Source organism: Zootoca vivipara, chromosome 3, assembly GCF_963506605.1.
Source record: "Zootoca vivipara chromosome 3, rZooViv1.1, whole genome shotgun sequence".
NCBI lineage: Eukaryota > Metazoa > Chordata > Lepidosauria > Squamata > Lacertidae > Zootoca > Zootoca vivipara.
The window spans coordinates 66,949,944-66,969,087 of record NC_083278.1 but is presented as its reverse complement, the minus strand read 5'-3'; the positions used below and the strand labels follow the sequence as shown (position 1 = coordinate 66,969,087).

Genomic DNA, 19,144 nt, shown 5'->3' with positions numbered 1-19,144 from the left:
CATGCTCATAAAAGCTTTTAAACCAAGTTAGGGTTAGCATAAGTCTGCTTTAGAATGAAGCATTATCTTACAAAATACAACAAAAGACTATGCTTCATCCCACACATTTTTATATTGGTATGTGTGTGCCATTTTTAAAGAGATTTTTGGATTGCTTGTAAGAATAAGCCATTTTCCAGTTTCAGGCTCTAACCATTATTTAAATCTAATTACCTTGCAGTAGTGGTTTTGTTTAGTTTTTTTTTAAGAAAAAGCACCACCACAGCTGCACTGTGGAGGCTGTCATATTCAATTGCTTATGGCTCTATGAGTCATTTAAGAGGCCTCTGTTCCAGGCATTCTATATAATCTGTTATCAGAGGGTCTTCCCTAGAAATAGAGAGGAGCATGATTGAGGCAGGTTTCTACAAGTGGCTTTTATTGGAATGCTTTCCATTATAATTCTACTTTACTAGAAAGTATTCAGCAGCATTTAATTTCCACCTGCATTTTACAAACAGATTCTAAGGGACACTATGCCCACATTTTCCTGCAATTATAGCCAATACGATTTTTTACAGCATGAGAACAAAAAAATATAACTAATACAAGCAGGCAGTAATAAATTAAATACAAAACCAAAACCAAAACCAGTAGGATGAAAAAGCAAACAAAACAGTTGCAGAATCAGTTCTCAAATCTTGGAACATGAGTTTCACTGCACAAAGGCTTCATTCTCAAAAGACCTGGTACAACAATAGTGCTTTTGTTTGCCTCCAAAAAATAAAAAATAAAAATAAGGAAGTGTTTATGCCCTGGGGGATGAGCAGCACTAGAGTAGCACATTAGCAGATCTTAAAAGTTCACACACCAGAATGTTGCTGACAGCAGAAACCCTATATTCTGATGTAGATGTTCATAATACGCCATCTCTAATCAACTTCTACGGAAGTTTGCAACACAAAAACATCCTATCTCTGGCATGCCCACTGTATCCCCAGTTCCTCACATATACACATTGGATTCCACACCTGTCACACAGCCCACATTTTATGATGTATACTTTGGTCCCCATATATTCTTATGCAAACAGGTTGTCCAATGTGCAGGTGTCGGGAGAGCTCAGGAGGATAGCAGTGGGAGGGCACAGGCCTCACCGTGCACCATTCCTGATCAAACTTTGGCATGCATCTTACATTTCCTTTTTTATTTGGAACCTGTTTGGTCTTGCTCTAAAGGTAAGCCCAGGCATAGCAAATTTAGTGGCCTGCAGGTGTTGTTTGACTCCAGCTCCCTTTGTCCCTGACCACTGGCCATGTTATCTGGGGCTGAAGAGAGTTGGGATCCAACAATATCTGGTGGAAGGCGGGGACCATGTGGGCTACGTCTGCTTTCTCTTTTAAGACAACCAATGCATACATTACAGCAAGGCATTACCAATAATAAACTTTAATCCATCACAGTTATTTACGGAAGCAGGTGGGGCAATGGCAAGCAGCAATTCCATTTATTTTCCTAAGGCTTTTCTGTAATCTATCTATTTGGCACAAATGCCCTTTTATCAAAACAAACCACTGTGTTCACCTTTCTAAACTGAAACTTAAGAGCTTGGCATTTACTCACCTCACTGTTGTGGCCCCTTAAATTGAAGTTGATGCGTTGCGGAGTGTTCCGGTCTCTTCTACAATGGCTGGAGGTGAACGTAACGCCCACAACTCCTCTGCCATTGCCCGTTGCCAGCCAGCCTTCCTCATAATATCGCCTGCGGCATACAGGCTTCTCCTTCTCACTTTTAGGAACCCTGCCTTTCCAAGAGAGGCAGAGGATGTTGGAATCACTACAGAGAACAGGCCCATGTTCCACTGCGGCATACATGCTTTGCTATATATTTCCCTTTTGGCATAAGAAAGTACTATGTCTAGTGCAGAAAATGTAAATCTGACGCTTCTGTTTTATTGATAAGCTCAAGAGTTTCGACAGATCAGAATACGAAGTGAGGAGGAGAGAGAAGGTCAGTTTTTATAAATATCCACCAAATGCATAGTGAAAAATTTCTCTATAAAAGATGACGACAGTCGGCTAAGAAAACGTAATGCTTAAAAAAACCAAAACAAAACCAGGTTCATTTTGATTTGGAGTCATTGGAGTGAGGGTACACTTATCCTTTGGAGAAACAGCTACTGCAGAAGAGGCGTTCGAGGAAACGGCAAGCCGTCTTTTTGCTCAATTGGATATAATCATCGTACAGCCTGAGATTTCCAGTATAGCATGATGTGATTCCAGAGACAAAGGTTTGCAGATGTGTAGGTTTCAAGTAACTTAAGGCTTTAAAAATATTTCCTTCAGTTGGATTTTCACACGTTCACAAATATCGGACATTCATCTTTCCTCAAAGCCACCCTCTGGCAGATCTTCCCCGTCAGATGAAATTTCCGCTGCTAAAGCTGAAATAGATTGCATAAAGGGGTGGGGGGGAAAGGCACACAGACCGTGCGAGACCAAAGACCAGAGTTCTGGGCAGTTACCAATGTGCCAAGCCAGGTGGGAAAGCCCTTTCTGAACTCAACTGCTCACTGTTCAACCCAGCAGTCTCTGCAATCCAAAGGCTGCCCCATTTCCTCGGCAGCTGGTGGCTCCCCCACCACCTCCAATGGAGTCCCCGTTTATCACACTGCCTTGCCTGCTTCCTCACAACTCACAACCACCTGCAGGCATGAAAAGAAAAGCCCCTTTGCATTTAGCTGTCGTTGTGTTCTTGTTGTTCCTTAAACGCTCTGAACCTTTTAAGCTTCTCAAACAGAGACATTCACCTCATGTAAACTCTGAAGTCTCCTCCAATAATTTGGGCTGTTTTGTTTTTATTTTATTTTATGCCTTTGTCTTTTCCCTTTTTTCCACTAGGAGAGAATTGTAGGACTCGCTTTTCATCCTCTTGTTAAAAGAAGTGCCAGAACTGAAAGCACATCAAGTAAGCGATTATTTGCAGATCCTGATGGATTCAAGAAGGCCAATTAGAAACAGTTTGGGGAGCCGCACAGAAAATCCAACTTCCCTTTCCTTCTACGGTTTCCCATCATGCCTCCTTTGCGTGTCCAATAGGTTCCTTCCTTATTGATATTTCTCCAGAGTGCAGATTCATAATTTTAACACGTTTGCAGCTGTAGAATGAGTTTAAAAAGTGTTCCAAATGCTTTGAGTAATATTTATTATCAAATATTTGTACCATGATACAAGGAACCCAAATAATAACTGCATTAACCAGAAGAAAAAGTAGCAAACTGAGCTGCAAAACTCAATACAGGATGATAAAGTCTGTGAAGCTCAATCCCTAGATCTGCCCCACTGCTCCTAAACTTGTCTGCTTCCAGTCATCAGCACACAATTACTTGTCACAACTTAACAGGCAGACATATGAAAACCCCACTGCATCGATCAGAGTCCAGTGCAGAAAAGCACTAGAGATTTGTGCATTATTCCTCTTTCAGGGATGCCAATATCACTCTCCCCTCCGCTCAGATTGTTTTATTTATTTCATAGAGGTATTTGCGTAATTTGCTCTGTGCAAAGGGTGTTTTTCTTATGCTGCTTCTTGGAAGGGTTTTTTCCCCACTTGCCACAGACCGTATGGCAAACTGACCACTAGTAACAGATGGCATTCCGTGGCATTTTGGTCTTTGTGCTGTCAAGTCGCTCCATCTGGTCCTTGAATTAATTTTCATCCATGGCAAAAACTCTCCAAAGTATGCAACTGCCAGTCTGTGGGTTTGCAGAAATGTGTGTGTGTGTGTGTGTGTGTGTGTGTGTGTGTGTGTGTGTACGCATACATACAGTATGTACAGGCACTCCCTCAACTTGGCAATTTGGGCTGCATCTGGTGCCGCAGTTTGGCTATGGCAGTCTAGCAAGCCATCTGTCACTTATTTGAGTTGGGACTCCCTGGGTGCTTCCAATTCTGTAAAATAAAATAAAAAAAGAATTATATATACACACATGTACTGAAATAGCAGGACTGTACAACTGTGCACATTGAAACTGAGGGTGCCAAATGAGATGGCAGTTCTTGTTCAGTATCATGTACTGACAATATACTCTCATTTTACAACTTTGGTGTGAAAAATATTTCAAAACATTTTAAAAAATTTAAATCACGTAACACGCAGGACCAGAAAGTGACACGGCAGGTTTTAAGTAAAAGTAGGAAAGATGGGTGGGTAGGGTATCAGAGTAGGAAATATACGCTATCGTGACCATCGGTTCCAAAATCACGCATGAAACTTGTCAGCAAGTCTGTAAACTGAGAGACAGTGTAGAGTGTTGGACTAAATCCTGGGAGACCAGAGTTCAAGTCCCTGGACTCAGCCATGAAGCACACTGAGATGGTCACTGCCTCTTAGCCTAATGCACCTCACAGGGTTGTGAGAATATCATCAGGAGATGATGCAGAGAACCATCTACTCCACCTTGAACTCCATGGAGGAAAGGAGGGATATAAACGCAATAAAACAAAACAAAACAAAGAGGAATAAATGGGTTGTCAAGCCTCCACAAATGAGTCTTTTGGGTAGCACAAAGCAAAACAGGAAGAGGAGATAATTATTTCTTCAGCTATTATTCCTCGGATAAGAAGCTTCAATTTTCCTTTGATAAAATATTTCTCAGCAACTGCTACTTAACAGAAGACTCAGCATTAGCTCCAAAAGATTAAAAGGTACTTTTCTGTTTGAGTTTAAACATCTGAGTCTCAGAAATATGAATAAGCTGCTATTCAGTTACACCATTACTTGCTCACACTGTCCAGGATTATTGTCATTGTTGTTGTTGTTGTTGTTACTACAGTAAATGAATTTGCTCAAATATGCCTGGTGTTAAATAATAATAATAATTTATTATTTGTACACTGCCCATCTGGCTGAGTCTCCCCAGCCACTCTAGGCGGCTTCCAATCGAATATTAAAACAATACAGCATTAAATATTAAAAACTTCCCTAAACAGGGCTGCGTTCAGATGTCTTTTAAAAATAGGATAGCTGCTTATTTCCTTGACATCTGTTGGAAGGGCGTTCCACAGGGCGGGTGCCACTACCGAGAAGGCCCTCTGCCTGGTTCCCTGTAACCTCACTTCTTGCAGAGAGGGAACTTCACTGGCATTTTATGTTTTCCTAGTTTGTAGGACTACTGATCTAATTTACAAAAACAGTAGCTGCCACTGCTGACTTTTTCTGGAAATAATTATCTGATTTCTATGATGATGATGATGATGATGATGATGATGATGATGATGATGAAATTACCCAAAGCAATTTACAAACACAACAGAAATACTAAAACCAATGATAATAAATGCAATCAATAGGTGAGGAAGCACCACATTATGCAAATGAGAGGTCTAGCAGATCTTGCCTCATCCAAAGATGCCACAAATACTTTAAAACTTCAAATTAAAGGCCAAAAACACAGGTAAAAATGAAAGTTTTGGCCTGTCACCTAAAACTAGATGTAGTCATCGCTACTTCTTAAAAGACAACCTTTTGGTAGTGTTGTGGTAAGTGCAGGGTTCTCCCAAACGTGAATACCACACAGTTTTTAAAACGTTAAAAACAAAGAACAGGTCTTTGCTACATAGTTGAAACATAAATATTTCCCAATTTTAAACATAGGGAGCTAACTGAGGTATACCTAATTTAGGCACTGATCCATCTAGCTCAGTATTGTCAACACTGGCAGTCCAGAATTTCAAGCAGTGGCCTCTCCCACTCCCAGCCCTTACTGGGGATGCTGGATGGAATCAATCCTACCCTATTGCAACAGATTATTTGAAACAGCCATTCTAATCCCATATATTGTGCTTTACAAACTTCTAGGTAGAACAGCCCTCCTCTCTCGCTCCATCTTTTTCTTCTTACCCTCCAACTGAAAAGAACAAGTCTTCTCTGCCAATCTTGGCAGAGAAGCTTCTTTACAGCCGATAAACATTAACACACACACCCTTTGAGTGGTGTTTTTTATCCAATAGAAATTAAGTATTCTCAATCCCCTCTGCTATTCCATCTCCTCTTTATCCTCATTAAGTGGTCCACCAACCCTCAGAAATTTTCAAGGGACCCAATAGTGGGGGGGAGTTTGGAAACTACTTACCTAGATCAATCAATAATTCAAAATTACTAGAAAAGCAGACCACTTTTATTTTGAATTAGACTACATACTGCATGCATACTAAAACTGTAAACAACATTTTCTGTAAATTAAAAAATAGAAATAGAAATAATTTTAAAACCAAAATTAATGCTTACTCTTTTTCATTCAAATGCTAAAAGCCAAGGTGCTCCTGGAGGTAGAATTCTGGAGTAGAGATCTAGTTTCAAATACATGCCGGGTCATAAGTTCTCCAACTGAACTTGAACAAGCCACCAGCTGTCAGTATTCTACTTGTAAAATATGTAACAGTGACCTAACTAAAAAGTTTGTTGTGACAAAGTCGCAAATGGAGTCCCACCATCACGCAACACATGATGAACTGGACACTCCATTGATATTGCTAGACTTGCCTACTCAAACACATGACCCACTGAGTTCACTGGGGGTTACTTACAGGTAAGTATGGGATGAAGCAGAATGTTTTGTAACACTCACAGAATCTCCATGCAACATACATTGGATTTTTTGGAGTATGCGCATGCATGCTCCCCAGTCACAGAACTGAACATCAAGACTGCCGCTTTTGATGAAGCCAGTAGCAGCTCTTAAAAGTTCCCTGTTGCTTTGATCTCTGCCTAGAAAGGTGGCTAGGTATAGGTGTCCTAGACTGCTACTTATTAATGCTCTAGATTTTTTTTTGTAAGAGTGCGCAAACAGATGACCAGTAATAAACCTCAGAACCCCTGCCCCCCAATGCAAAAATGAGCACTTGTGACTTTTGGCAAAACAGCTCTGAAGCAGGTTTCTTCCCATTTCATTCCTCCTGCCAAGTTAAAAGCTGGCAAAAGGACTTGCAGGCCTAGTTTCTGGTACTACACAAGACCCCACGGTGCTTACAAATGATCAACAGCTGGCAGGTGCTGTTCAGAGGAAACTCCACACAGTCACTTTTTCTCATCGACTATCTATCTCATGACTGCTATCTGCTAGAGAGTCACAGCTTTGGCCTTATCTACGGGAGAAAAGAAAAATGTTAAAAACTGGATACAGTATATATTCTGTCAATTATTATTATATTATTATATTATATTATATTATATTATATTATATTATATTATATTATTTAGTGGTTTCCAATTAATACCTTTTACCAGCCCAAGCCAACCAAAATGTTAGAGGAGGAGACCTAGCATGTTCCTGATTTATCCCCTTGCACTCACTACAGGTTAGAAAAACACACATTTCTAGGCTGCCAGGAGTGTGTGCAAGGGAACAATTCAGGATGGAATCCACATACCTTTGAAATCGAAAGCAGAAGCTCATAATGCACTGGGATTCTGCTCTGAAATTGTCTATAGAGGTACAGTACTGTAGTTCACAGCAGGCATAAATCTCTGGGATTCAATAGATTTAGGTCAATACATTTAGACCATAAATTTTAACATATTTATTAGATAGTTCCATTTAAATAAATGGGACCTTCCCCTAAATGTAAGGCTAGTATGTTAGAAATTTCCACTGGACAGCAACCAATAGGCATATTCCAGCACAACTTTTCCCACACATCCTTTGCTTGAAATACAATGGTGTCCAACAGCTAATACCATACTCAAATGTATTCTTCCACTTAATTTTGTTTGTATGTTAATTAGTGAATTATTAATGTTAATGTTGATTAGTCAATTCTTAATGTTAATTAACAATTTTAATTAGTGATTTTTTAAATTTTTTATTTAATAAATTTCTATATCACCCTTCATCTGAAGATCACTGGGAAGTTTAGAATCTAAAAATGCAACAAAAACAATACTGTACCCTCCCACAGTTTAAAAGGCCACAGAGTGTTTAATTAGCCAAGGGTCTGGGAGAAGAGGAATATTTTTGCCTGGTGCCTAAAAATATCTGCTGCTTAAAGAGTGGCTGGGAAAACCCAGCCAGATGGGTAGGGTATAAATAAAGTTGTTGTTGTTGTTGAGCAAAGTGTGTCAGGCGAGCCTCCCTGGGAAGAGCATTCCACAAGCGGGGAGCCACTGCAGAAAAGGCCTGTTCTCATGTTGCCACCCTCTGGAGTGGGCACATGAAGAAGGGCTTCAGAGGATGATTGCAGAGTCCACAAAACATTACCTCCATCCCTTCTCCAGACCCACCTTTTCACCAGGGCCAGCTCTTAAGCAACTGTTTGCCCATTTTGGTCTCCAGGGTAAAAGAGAACCCCCTTTTACTGAATGTCTATGCAGGCAAATAAAGGTTTCTGTATACTTTTAGGCTCATTAAGAGGCTTCTCCTCAGCAACAGCCTGTGAGTGGCAATATATATTACTGTGAAGGCAGATGTTAAGAAACTAGATTTTAAATAATGACACGTGGCCATGTCAGCTGCAGGTAATCAATTCCTAATTTTAGAATACCAACCCTGTTGACATCCACTTTGCTGATTAAAACCTTCTATTCAACCCCTCTGGCCTATATGACCTGATAGGAGATGGCTGATTTTGCTTATTAACGGTACAGGAGCCGTTTCCTGTTTCTCCAAGCCCACATTTCATATAAATGTAAGTACTGAGGAATTCTGGAGGCTTCAAAATAAACAAAAATGCTCTGATAATATGAAGAATATTACATCTGATACAATCATCCTTTTGAGGATTTTCTGTAACTACATGGCGGTATCTCACCCACACATTAAAAATAAAAATAAAATGAGGTGATAGCTTGGTTGTACAGGAAGAAAGCTGCTATGCCCCTCCCTGCACATGGCCTCCAAATAAATAATAAAAAGTACCAAATATTTGGTAACAAGGTCATCACAAACAATATCCTGTTGGTACCACAGTCCATCAAGCAAACACAATACTAATTTATGAACTAGTCAGGAATATCACGTCCCCCTCTCGTCCCCCATGCAAGATATACATTGCACACTCAGAAAATAGAATATATCCATGACAAAAGCGCTACTTTCAGGGGAACTGGCCATATGTACAACATATGAGGGGAAATATGCATTTATTGCATTAAAAGAAATTAAAGGAAAAGATCCTTAAAGATTAGCCTACTTGCACAGTTGCTTTACAAAGAGAAGACATTAAAAACCCGTCCTTCAACTGGGAAGGATATTCAATTTATAACACTGTAGGACCAGTAAAAAGAAGATACTTTCCAATCATAGTACAGTGGTACCTTGGGTTAAGAACTTAATTCGTCCTGGAGGTCCGTCCTTAACCTGAAACTGTTCTTACCTGAGGTACCACTTTAGCTAATGGGGCCTCCCGCTACCACCGTCGCGTGATTTCTGTTCTCATCCTGAAGCAAAGTTCTTAACCCGAGGTACTATTTCTGGGTTAGTGGAGCCTGTAACCTGAAGCGTCTGTAACCAGAGGTACCACTGTACATAGAGTTCAAACTGCAGGTGGTTTTTTTTGTATAATACAGTCTCATGTTACGTCCGCTGCTGGTTACATCTTTTCAAGTTACGGCCACACTGAACCCGGAAATCCCGGAACGGGTTACTTCTGGGTTCGGCGTGCGTGCATGTGCAGAAGCGCCGAATTGCATCACACGCGTGCACAGACACAACGCTTCAGGATGGAGCCTTTTCACATTGCGAACAGGCCTCCGGAACTGATCCCATTTGCAACCAGAGGTACCACTGTACTGTAATAAATTGTTGAGGAATGCTCTTTTTATGAGGAACTTGGGATTTGATCAGCTTGAATAAGAAGCTGATAATGCTACATACAGCTTGGTTTGGTTGTTTTAACTGGGTTTCATCCATTAGAGGAAACAAATTGAAAAAGCAATTTCACCTCAACACATCTTGTACAGAGACACAAAATATGCCCAATTGTTTAACCAGTATTCCATGTTGTTCCGAGCTGCCTGATTTATTTGGGCAATTTCCTTCTGAATTAATAACATGTGTTATTTATATCAATTTATGACACATGCAAAGAGATGTGAAGCGCCTAATGGATTAAAAAAGAAAAGGGGGAAACTACCAGCAAGGTTTAATACCATATTGTACATCAAGCTCTTGAGCTGTGAAATCATGATTAAGATCTAAGGCAAAGTACTTTGTGAGCCCATGCGCTAAACTCTGTCCCCGGTGCCCACTACACCCCCAAGAAATAAGGCAAAGTACTTTCTGAAGCCTCAAAGTGACAAACAACAAAGAACTGAGAACCATGGCCATATCACAGCTGCTTTTCAAGTCTTGGTTAATAGTCATGTAGCCAGTTGGTGAACATTATGCTCTGCATTTTACACAGTTGATGTTGATTGGGCAGATGCTAGGTGGATAAATTTTACTATATATGTTAATGGGGAATTTGAGCAGGCTTCATCGTACCTACTACTTACTATACAAATGATTTTTTCATGATTGTGTCCATCAGAATGAAGAGCAGGTCGGATATTTTTTGTCTAAGAAAAGGAAACTGAACAAGGCCAATATTTCAGACCTGAGTTGTGTAATCAGCTGTAGCCCAGATGTAGCCCAGATGCCTTTGTATCCTGTGAAAGCTCAGAGATTTTGCCATCATCACATCTTTACAGGGCAGTGACCCAATCAATTAACAAAGACAAAAACTACCTATTCAAAGAGGGCTATCAGAGTTATTTGAATGACTGTCACAAGTTATTTCCTTTCCTTAATATATGATGAAGAGCATCTTCAATTTATAAGCCATGTGGACTCTGCTCTTCAGTCTTCCCCAGCTGGCCACAAAGCTACCGTACTTCCATAGCCATTCTACTGGTCTACATGGACTTATTTCATCTCCCAGGATATCAAAAAAATGTAGGCAGGACCACACCATGTGAGAAACCTAGAGCAGCCTTATTATATACAATGGCTATTGGGACCGGAATCTGTTCAGATGCAATGCCAGCACTGGAGATACGTAGCTATATCAGGGTAGAGGATAAAGGGGTTGCCACTAATTCTAGGATAAACTTTTGCAATGTTCAAAAAAAGGTTAAAGGCTTCTCCATCTTCATTGCTTAAGATAAAAACCTAGTTGCTTGATATTCTTGTATTGACTTTACTTTTCCTCTTTAGAAATTAAAGCACCTGGTAGACCACAACAGACAGCTAATAAGCTGTGCAGTCTTTTGCAACATCTCCAACCTTCAAAACCTTGTTGCAGAAGTGACAGGAGAGAATGCACAAGCAGAGGTGCTTCCAAGCAACAGCAGATGTTTTTTAACACTACGGTAGCACTAATCCCAGTCCTGTTCAGTGCTACCGGTAATTGTGCATTACTTGGTCCCCATGTAAATGTAATCTTTCCAAAATTTGGATACAGTCAAAACTGCACATTGCACTAAATGTGTGGTTTGTATCTCACCTAAAAAAGAAAGACTGGGAGTCTGATCTGGACTAAAACTACAGCAGAGCTACAGCCTGGACCTTTTGTCTTGCCTTGGTAATGGACTGGATGAGAGCCAAATAAAAAAATTCCTTCAGTAGCACCTTAAAGACCAACTAAGTTTTTATTTTGGTATGAGCTTTCGTGTGCATGCACACTTCTTCAGATACGCTGACTTCTGTTTCAGCGTATCTGAAGAAGTGTGCATGCACACGAAATCTCATCCTATCCTATATAATAATGTCCAAGTTGTCCCTGCGTCCAAGCTGTCCCGTGTGTCCCTGGGTCACTGCGCATGTGCGCTAGGGATACAGGGATTGGACAGCAGAGACTGCATGCGCGCACTCTCCCCCCCCTCTGCCTCCTCCAACCGCTGCTCCCGCCGGACACTGCCTCACTGCACGGCACGTCAGGGAAGTGAGGGTGGAGGCCGGCGAAGGCCTCCTCACAACCCTCCCTGGCCCGTGAGAGGAGCGGCGGTTGGAGGAGGCGGGGGGGAGAGTGCGCGCGTCCTTCCTGTCGGCGGCTGGGGGAGAGGAAGGAAGGAGGAGAAAGCAGCGCTTTCTCCTCCTCCGTTCCTGTCCCCCTGCCGCCGACAGCAAGGACGGGTCCCATGGTTCGGAGAAGCGCTGCGCAAGCGCTTCTCCGAACCCTGGGATGTCTGCTTCCTGTCGGCGGCTGCGGGAGAGGAACGGAGGAGGAGAAAGCAGCGCTTTCTCCTCCTCTGTTCCTGTCCCTGCCGCCGACAGCAAGGACGGGTCCCAGGGTTCGGAGAAGCGCTGTGCAAGCGCTTCTCCTAACCCTGGGATGTCTGCTTCCTGTCGGCGGGTGCGGGAGAGGAACGGAGGAGGAGAAAGCAGCGCTTTCTCCTCCTCCGTTCCTGTCCCCCTGCCGCCGACAGCAAGGACAGGTCCCAGGGTTCGGAGAAGCGCTGCGCAAGCGCTTCTCCGAACCCCAGGATTCTAGCGCCCGTTATTGAACGGGCTGAAAACCACTAGTACCAAAATAAAAACTTAGTTGGTCTTTAAGGTGCTACTGAAAGAATTTTTTTATTTTGCTTCGACTCAGACCAACACGGCTACCTACCTGTAACTGGATGAGAGCCAGTAAACTGAAGCTCAATCCAGATAAGACTGAGGCACTGTTAGTGGGTCATTCCCTAGACTGGATGGGTGGAAGATTGCCTGCTCTTGAGGGAGTCACACTCCCTCTTAAGGAGCAAGTACGTAGCTTGGGGGTGCTCCTAGATCCACTACTGTCACTTGAGGCCCAGGTGACCAGTGGCGGGAGTGCCTTCTGCCAGCTTCAGCTGGTGGCTCAACTACACCCGTACCTGGACAGGATAGCCTAACTTCTGGGGCTTATGCTTTGGTAACATCTAGGTTGGATTACTGTAATGCATTATACTGCCTCTGAAGAAATTTCGGAAACTTCAGCTGGTGCAAATCCTGGCACAACTGCACTGGCTGCCAATTAGTTTCTGGGCCCAATTCAAAGTGCTAGTGTTGCACTTAACATAGCTCAATTGTCACTCCCCACACAAACCAACCTGGACCCTGCACTTGTCATCTGATGCTCTTCTCTATGTGTCCACTCCGAGAGGTTCGGAGGGTGGCAACAAGAGGATGGGCCTCTTCTGTGGTGGCTCCCCAATTGTGGAATGCTCTCCCCAGAGAGGCTGATCTGGCAGCATCATTACATGTCTTCAGAGGCCAAGGCCAAAACACTGCTCTTTACCCATGGATATTAAATAATCTATGACCTGTGTAAGTGTGGGGGAAATAACTGTTATGGTGATTATTTTACTGTTAGGCTGTCTGTCAGCATGCATTTTGCTATGTTTTTATCATTGATGTTTTGCAATGTGTTTCTAATGTTGTACACTGCCCTGATACATAAATTGAATAAATGATGGTGGTGGTGGTGGTGGTGTATTCAGCTTCACTGGATGTCCTTGAGTTCTAGCATTACAAGACCGGGACCGGGGGGGGGGCTTTCTCTGCCCACTTTCTCTTCACTAATACTTCCATGGGAAAAATATACCATGCATATTTTTATACACCTCTATCATATCCCATTTCACTTGCCTTCTCTCTAAATTAAAGAAGCCCAAATATTATAGTGTTTCCTCATACAGGAGATGTTGCATCCCCTCGATCATTTTGGTTGCCCTTTTCTGAACCTTTTCCAGCACTACAATCTCTTTCAATCTGTTCCTCTGCCAGCCAGCACAGCACAAGTAACAAATGGGATTCACCAAAGAGAGGACAAAATTACATTAATTGCACCACCACCACTGCTGCTGTTCTAAAGAGGGGAATTGCTTTTAAATGGAAATATGAGTGCCCTATCACTGTGAAACCAACAAGGCAGTTGTGAAACTGACAGACCTCCCTCCCCACCTGCCACACACACCTTGTCAGTTCCACTGGCAAGCGGAACGGAGGGTGGGGAAGGCAAAGACAGAAGCGCTGACAGATGACAAAGAAGCAGGGTTGCATTCTGTCACCAGCCACATCAAAAACTGCACCTCAAGACTCGAAGAAATAGTAGCGTGTTCCCATCTGAAAGCTTTGTTCTGCCCAAAGCACTAACATTTCCTAAAAACTGGAGAAACAACCCCACTGCAAAACACCAAGAGGGAAAAGATATGAATGCAACCGTGGTGGTGAAAGATGTCAAATGATTTCTCAGGAATTGTTGCATGGGTGAATAGCAGGCAGGTGGTGAAGAATTTCCCATGCTTTCTAAGCCTCATGTGAAGGGGGAACATACACACCTGTTGATGCTGAGGACTTTGCATCTAAGCTATTGCATTACTGCCGTGCAGCTGGCACTCTTGTCACCCGCTAAATGCAATAACGTTATCACTTCCTATCTCTTCACTAATACTTCCATGGGGAAAAGCAATTCAGTCTAGAGAAAAGAGCATGGCCAAATTGCCTTAAAAGCCTTGGGCATGGCTTCATATTGATTATTGCCAGCAGAACTTCAAAAAGCTTTACAAAGTTAATACATTCACATAATTCCTTTGCAATGGACAAGCTGTTTCAAAGCTGATGAATCACATTAATGGCACGGTAACAATACGCAGCAATTCAAGAGACTGTTGAAGACAGGAGAGTTCCCTAATCATACTTAATGCACAGCATTAATATCCCAGGATCATATTCCAGGGGATTGTTACTCATATAAAATCAAAAGGAGCCTTGTTTCTCAGCCACAGCCATAAAAAGTGGCTGCTGAAACCCCACATGGCATTTCAGCCCAGACTGCTTCACAGCTGGCAGCCTACAACTGGCACCATCATTGCTAATCAGGCTTTTTACTAACCAATAATGTGCAGAAGCAGCAGCCCTGCCAAAGAATACTGTATCTCTGATCACCAGTGCAAAGCAGGGGACAGAAAAGGCATGCAGAAAAAAGCAGAGAATCATCAGTTTATCAGATGCAGACCCTATCAGAAGGCTAGGCAAGGGACCTTGAATTAGGAATCTCTTTCAGTTTAGAGAATACTTTTATTCTGCCATCTGAAGCAAGAGAGATTGGGGGAAAGAGGGAGAACATAGGAATGGCAGGCGGAGGATACTGTATACTATACAACAATCAGTGACAAGAAATCCCCAACCCTGTTGAAAGGAGAAGCACCCCATATTGCCCAGGCAGTATTCCAGCCATTCACAGCATGTTCAGAATCTGGTAATTCAACACAGAATGTGACAGTGAGAATTTCTTATTTATTTGTAGAAACAAACTAACAGCCACGAGCCAAGTTCCCTACAAGCAACTAATTTGTCTGGGGGCAAGGGAACTATGGATCCTAGGTATTTCACTTCAAAACCATGTAAAGAGGCATAATGCCAAGGCCCCAAATTAGCACCCGGCACTTCCAGTCCCTTCACTTCCAGAAAGTATACAGGAGGAAACTAGCAGTCAACTCACTAAAATGGGAAAGTAACAGCTGGATTTACTTAATAAGCTGAGGCAGGGGAGTGGGGGAGGGAAACAACTCTGGTAAAATACAATTTAAGGCAAGTCTTTAACCTTAATCCAAAAAGGAGGGATGGATCTCAATAAAATTCAGACTCCCAGACGGTGAAGCTGCTGCTGGATAAATGCTACCAGGTTAGGTGGTTTCATTTTTCTCCTGCACTGCCAGGCTCTGGATGATTCTTTTTGCTACCGTAATTCTCTCTGTCGCCTCCTCAGTCCTCTTCTCCTCTTTCAAATATTCAAGCCTCCTTCTCTGAATCTCTTCAACTCACATTTCTTAGAATCTCCTCACCATCTCCCAAACCACCCGCTACACAAAGTACCTTTTAAAGGGCAACCTACCGCAAGAGAATGGGCCTTCCACAATAGACCATTACACAACTGTAGCCTCTGCTTTTGTACAACACACACAGAAAAAAACCACAATTCCTTGCTGCAGACCCTAAGAGCAAAGTACTGTACCCTTTTTTCACAGCTTTCCTAGAAATAAAGGGGGTGGGGAACAAACTACACAGAACTAAAGAAAATAAGGGAAATCAATCGAAACCTTCAATATGCTGCTTCATAACACCTGAAACAAGATAGCCGGTGCACAGCATAGGCCCTGATATGCCCAAGAAAGGATTATTCACCAGCCAATTAGAATTGGGTAACTAGGGAGGTATATTAATTACCGAGGGGTTTCCTGGAAGGTACTATATACAGTATTGCCAGGAGTCTTGAATCTTGAGGGAGCTACTACGGTATTGGTGAAAGAGCTCTGGGTCAGAACCTAAGGCAATGGTTACAGAGTATTACCAGGTGCCTGTCTAGATGAAGCAACGTGGGCAGATGTAAGCTATAAGCTTGAGAGATAGGAGGTTACTCTAAGTACCTAATGGCACTTGGGAGAAAGCTTTTCCGACTTTATTTTTTCAACACTTGGATGAATTTTCCTTTCACAAGGAAAACATACACCAGATAGTATAGCTGGTATTAAAATAGCTTTTTTTTCTCCCCCCCCCCCTCCCAAGATCCATTAGGAAAGCAGTCCCTAAATATATCTGTTTGCTTGAATCATCCTAAAAGGCAAATTTTGTTACTCAAGAGTGACAGATATACCATTTCTATTTACTCCATGTATGTGCATGGAGGCATGTATGTGCCTACATCACCTTGCCTACAAAGGTCCGTATAGTTAAAGCTATGCTTTTCCCAGTAGTGATGTATGGAAGTGAGAGCTGGACCATAAAGAGGGCTGATCGCCGAAGAATTGATGCTTTTGAATTATGGTGCTGGGGGAGACTCTTGAGAGTCCCATGGACTGCAAGAAGATCAAATCTATCCATTCTTAAGGAAATCAGCCCTGAGTGCTCACTGGAAGGACAGATTGTGAAGCTGAGGCTCCAATACTTTGGCCACCTCATGAGAAGAGAAGAATCCTTGGAAAAGACCCTGATGTTGGGAAAGATTGAGGGCACTAGGAGAAGGGGACGACAGAGGACAAGATTGGACAGTGTTCTCGAAGCTACGAACATGAGTTTGACCAAACTGCGGGAGGCAGTGCAAGACAGGAGTGCCTGGCGTGCTATGGTCCATGGGGTCACGAAGAGTCGGACACGACTAAACGACTAAACAACAACATGTGCATGTATCCACTCTTTCCAATGAATGATCAATTTTGCTTCATTCTAACTACAAAGCATGTCAGACGATGCATCTATTTTATCAATAGCCAGAAAACAGGGTTTGAGGCATAATTCTCTCACAATTGCTCAAGCGATGTATATAATTGCTGAAGCAATTACTTCCTTCACTGTATGTTCTACTTTCAATTCCCAATATTACACTTTGATTTTCATACCCATTTAGATTTATGACACTAGCTCCACGGTTTCTGGTGTTCTAAGCATACCTAGGACAGGTTCTTCATATTAACACTTTTCAAACCCATTGTCAACAAAGGTCAGAAGCGAAAGGACATGCAGCTATAGTTCTGCCCAATCTGACTAGTTCAGCTGTAAATGGAATGTAAAAGAAATGTGTAGGAATTGAACCTGGGCTTTGTGGCCCAATATGCTGTCACTGCGGAGCATGGAGGAACAAGCACCCTCTTCAAGTAATCAATCAATCATTTTATTTATATGCCACCTGCCCAAAGTTAAAACCATGCTCAAGGCAGCTTACAACTTATAAAAACTTACATAGCTACAAACATACCAAAAGTAGTCTAAACAATAAACAAAACATCGAAAAGCAGACAGCCAAATTTAACAATTTCTGCATAAATCATAATATCCAAAATAAAAATACAAAAAAATAACAGCAACCCCCTCTAAACAGTACCCCAGCCCAAGATTCTGTTCAGCAGCCTCTGCTTTTGTAGCTGGAGTCCGTCAGGGCCCCACCCTCCCAGGCCAGGTCCTGCAAGGTAGGGAGGAGGTCTTTCAGGACTCAGTCAAGGTAATAAATAGGCAACAGAAGACTGCGACAACCTGGTTAGAGGCAACCCTGCTAGGACTAGCATCACCCAGTATAAATGCTGGGGGAGATAAGCTAGAGGCTGCCCTGCTGTTCCTAAGGCTCTTGTTCTTCTCTTGCTGTTCCTGCATGTTCAAAAATTGGTCTTAAAAACCCATCAGTACCAAAACCTTCAGCTTCTCTGCTTTCCCGACTCTCCTCCCTTTTGGCGTTTCTAGGCTTTCGCCCTTGTATTCCCTTACTGTCTAATTGTTCTCTCTTCGTTTTTGGATCTTAATTCAGTTTCTGCTCTTCCCTTGACACTACTATACTGGGAGTAACTGGCTTTCCAATTCCAACTTTACCATTAGACTTGCTCAGTGAGCAGCAGCTCAAGTAGATGTGAGCAAACTCTACCCTCAAACCTGTAACATCTTGCTTTGGCCTCCTCTAATTTTAGGTACCGGTAAGTCTTTTTTAAAAAAGAATTTATATGTGGATTTGTAAGTTTGTTTTAAAATAGGGTTTTGCTCTAGTTTTGGGGGTATAAACACTAAATAGAAATTTGCCAACATTTGGCACTTTCCAAGAATGGTAGTTTTTCGCATTACCTTCTACCAGGAAACATACTAGGACTTTGCACATAGTATTGTGTTAGACCACTGACAAGTACCTGCTTTTCTTGCACAAGATATGATACTGCATTAAAGAGGTACCAACTTTTAATTAGTCGGAAAAGAAGTCTCAAGACATTGCATCTTTGTGGTCACTGCCCTGTCTTTCCTCTACGTATTGGAAAATTCTCCCTTTGTTTTTAATGAAATTCTAATCTGGATAAGTGATAGCAACCTTTTCTACTACAGCACACAGGGAATGGAACTCCTGCCATAGAGGGATGGGATGTGGTTGGCTCTCTGTTTTGAAAGCTTTAGACAGGCTTTTAAGAGCTTTTCATTCTCCAAGCATTTAATAGTTCATTTCTCACATAATGTTAAGCCAAACCAAGACATCAGTGTGAGTATGGAAGGCATGCAGGTTCCTCAAGAGAAGATCAGGGACACTTGGTTCCTCCTTTGGTCTTGCTGCTGCTAACTAAGCCATGGTTTGCACTAGCCTGCCCCTGACAAACCACAAGCTGTAAACCAAAAAGGTAGAGCAATACAAACCATGAGTCTGGATTCAGAGGGCATGCTAAGCCAAACCATGGCTTAGCTCACAGCAGCACAACTG

At 42.3% G+C, this 19,144-nt stretch overlaps 1 protein-coding gene across 2 annotated transcripts in view; it reads right to left on the bottom strand.

The window, feature by feature from the left end:
- TULP4 (TUB like protein 4) overlaps positions 1–19,144 on the bottom strand; it is a 95,254-nt gene that overhangs the window by 62,445 nt on the left and 13,665 nt on the right. For both annotated transcript variants that reach the window (XM_035108641.2, XM_035108643.2), the window contains exon 2: positions 1,603–3,931. In XM_035108641.2, the coding sequence (XP_034964532.2) occupies positions 1,603–1,854 (252 nt within the window). In that variant the 5' untranslated portion in view covers positions 1,855–3,931. The remainder of the gene's footprint in view (positions 1–1,602; positions 3,932–19,144) is intronic.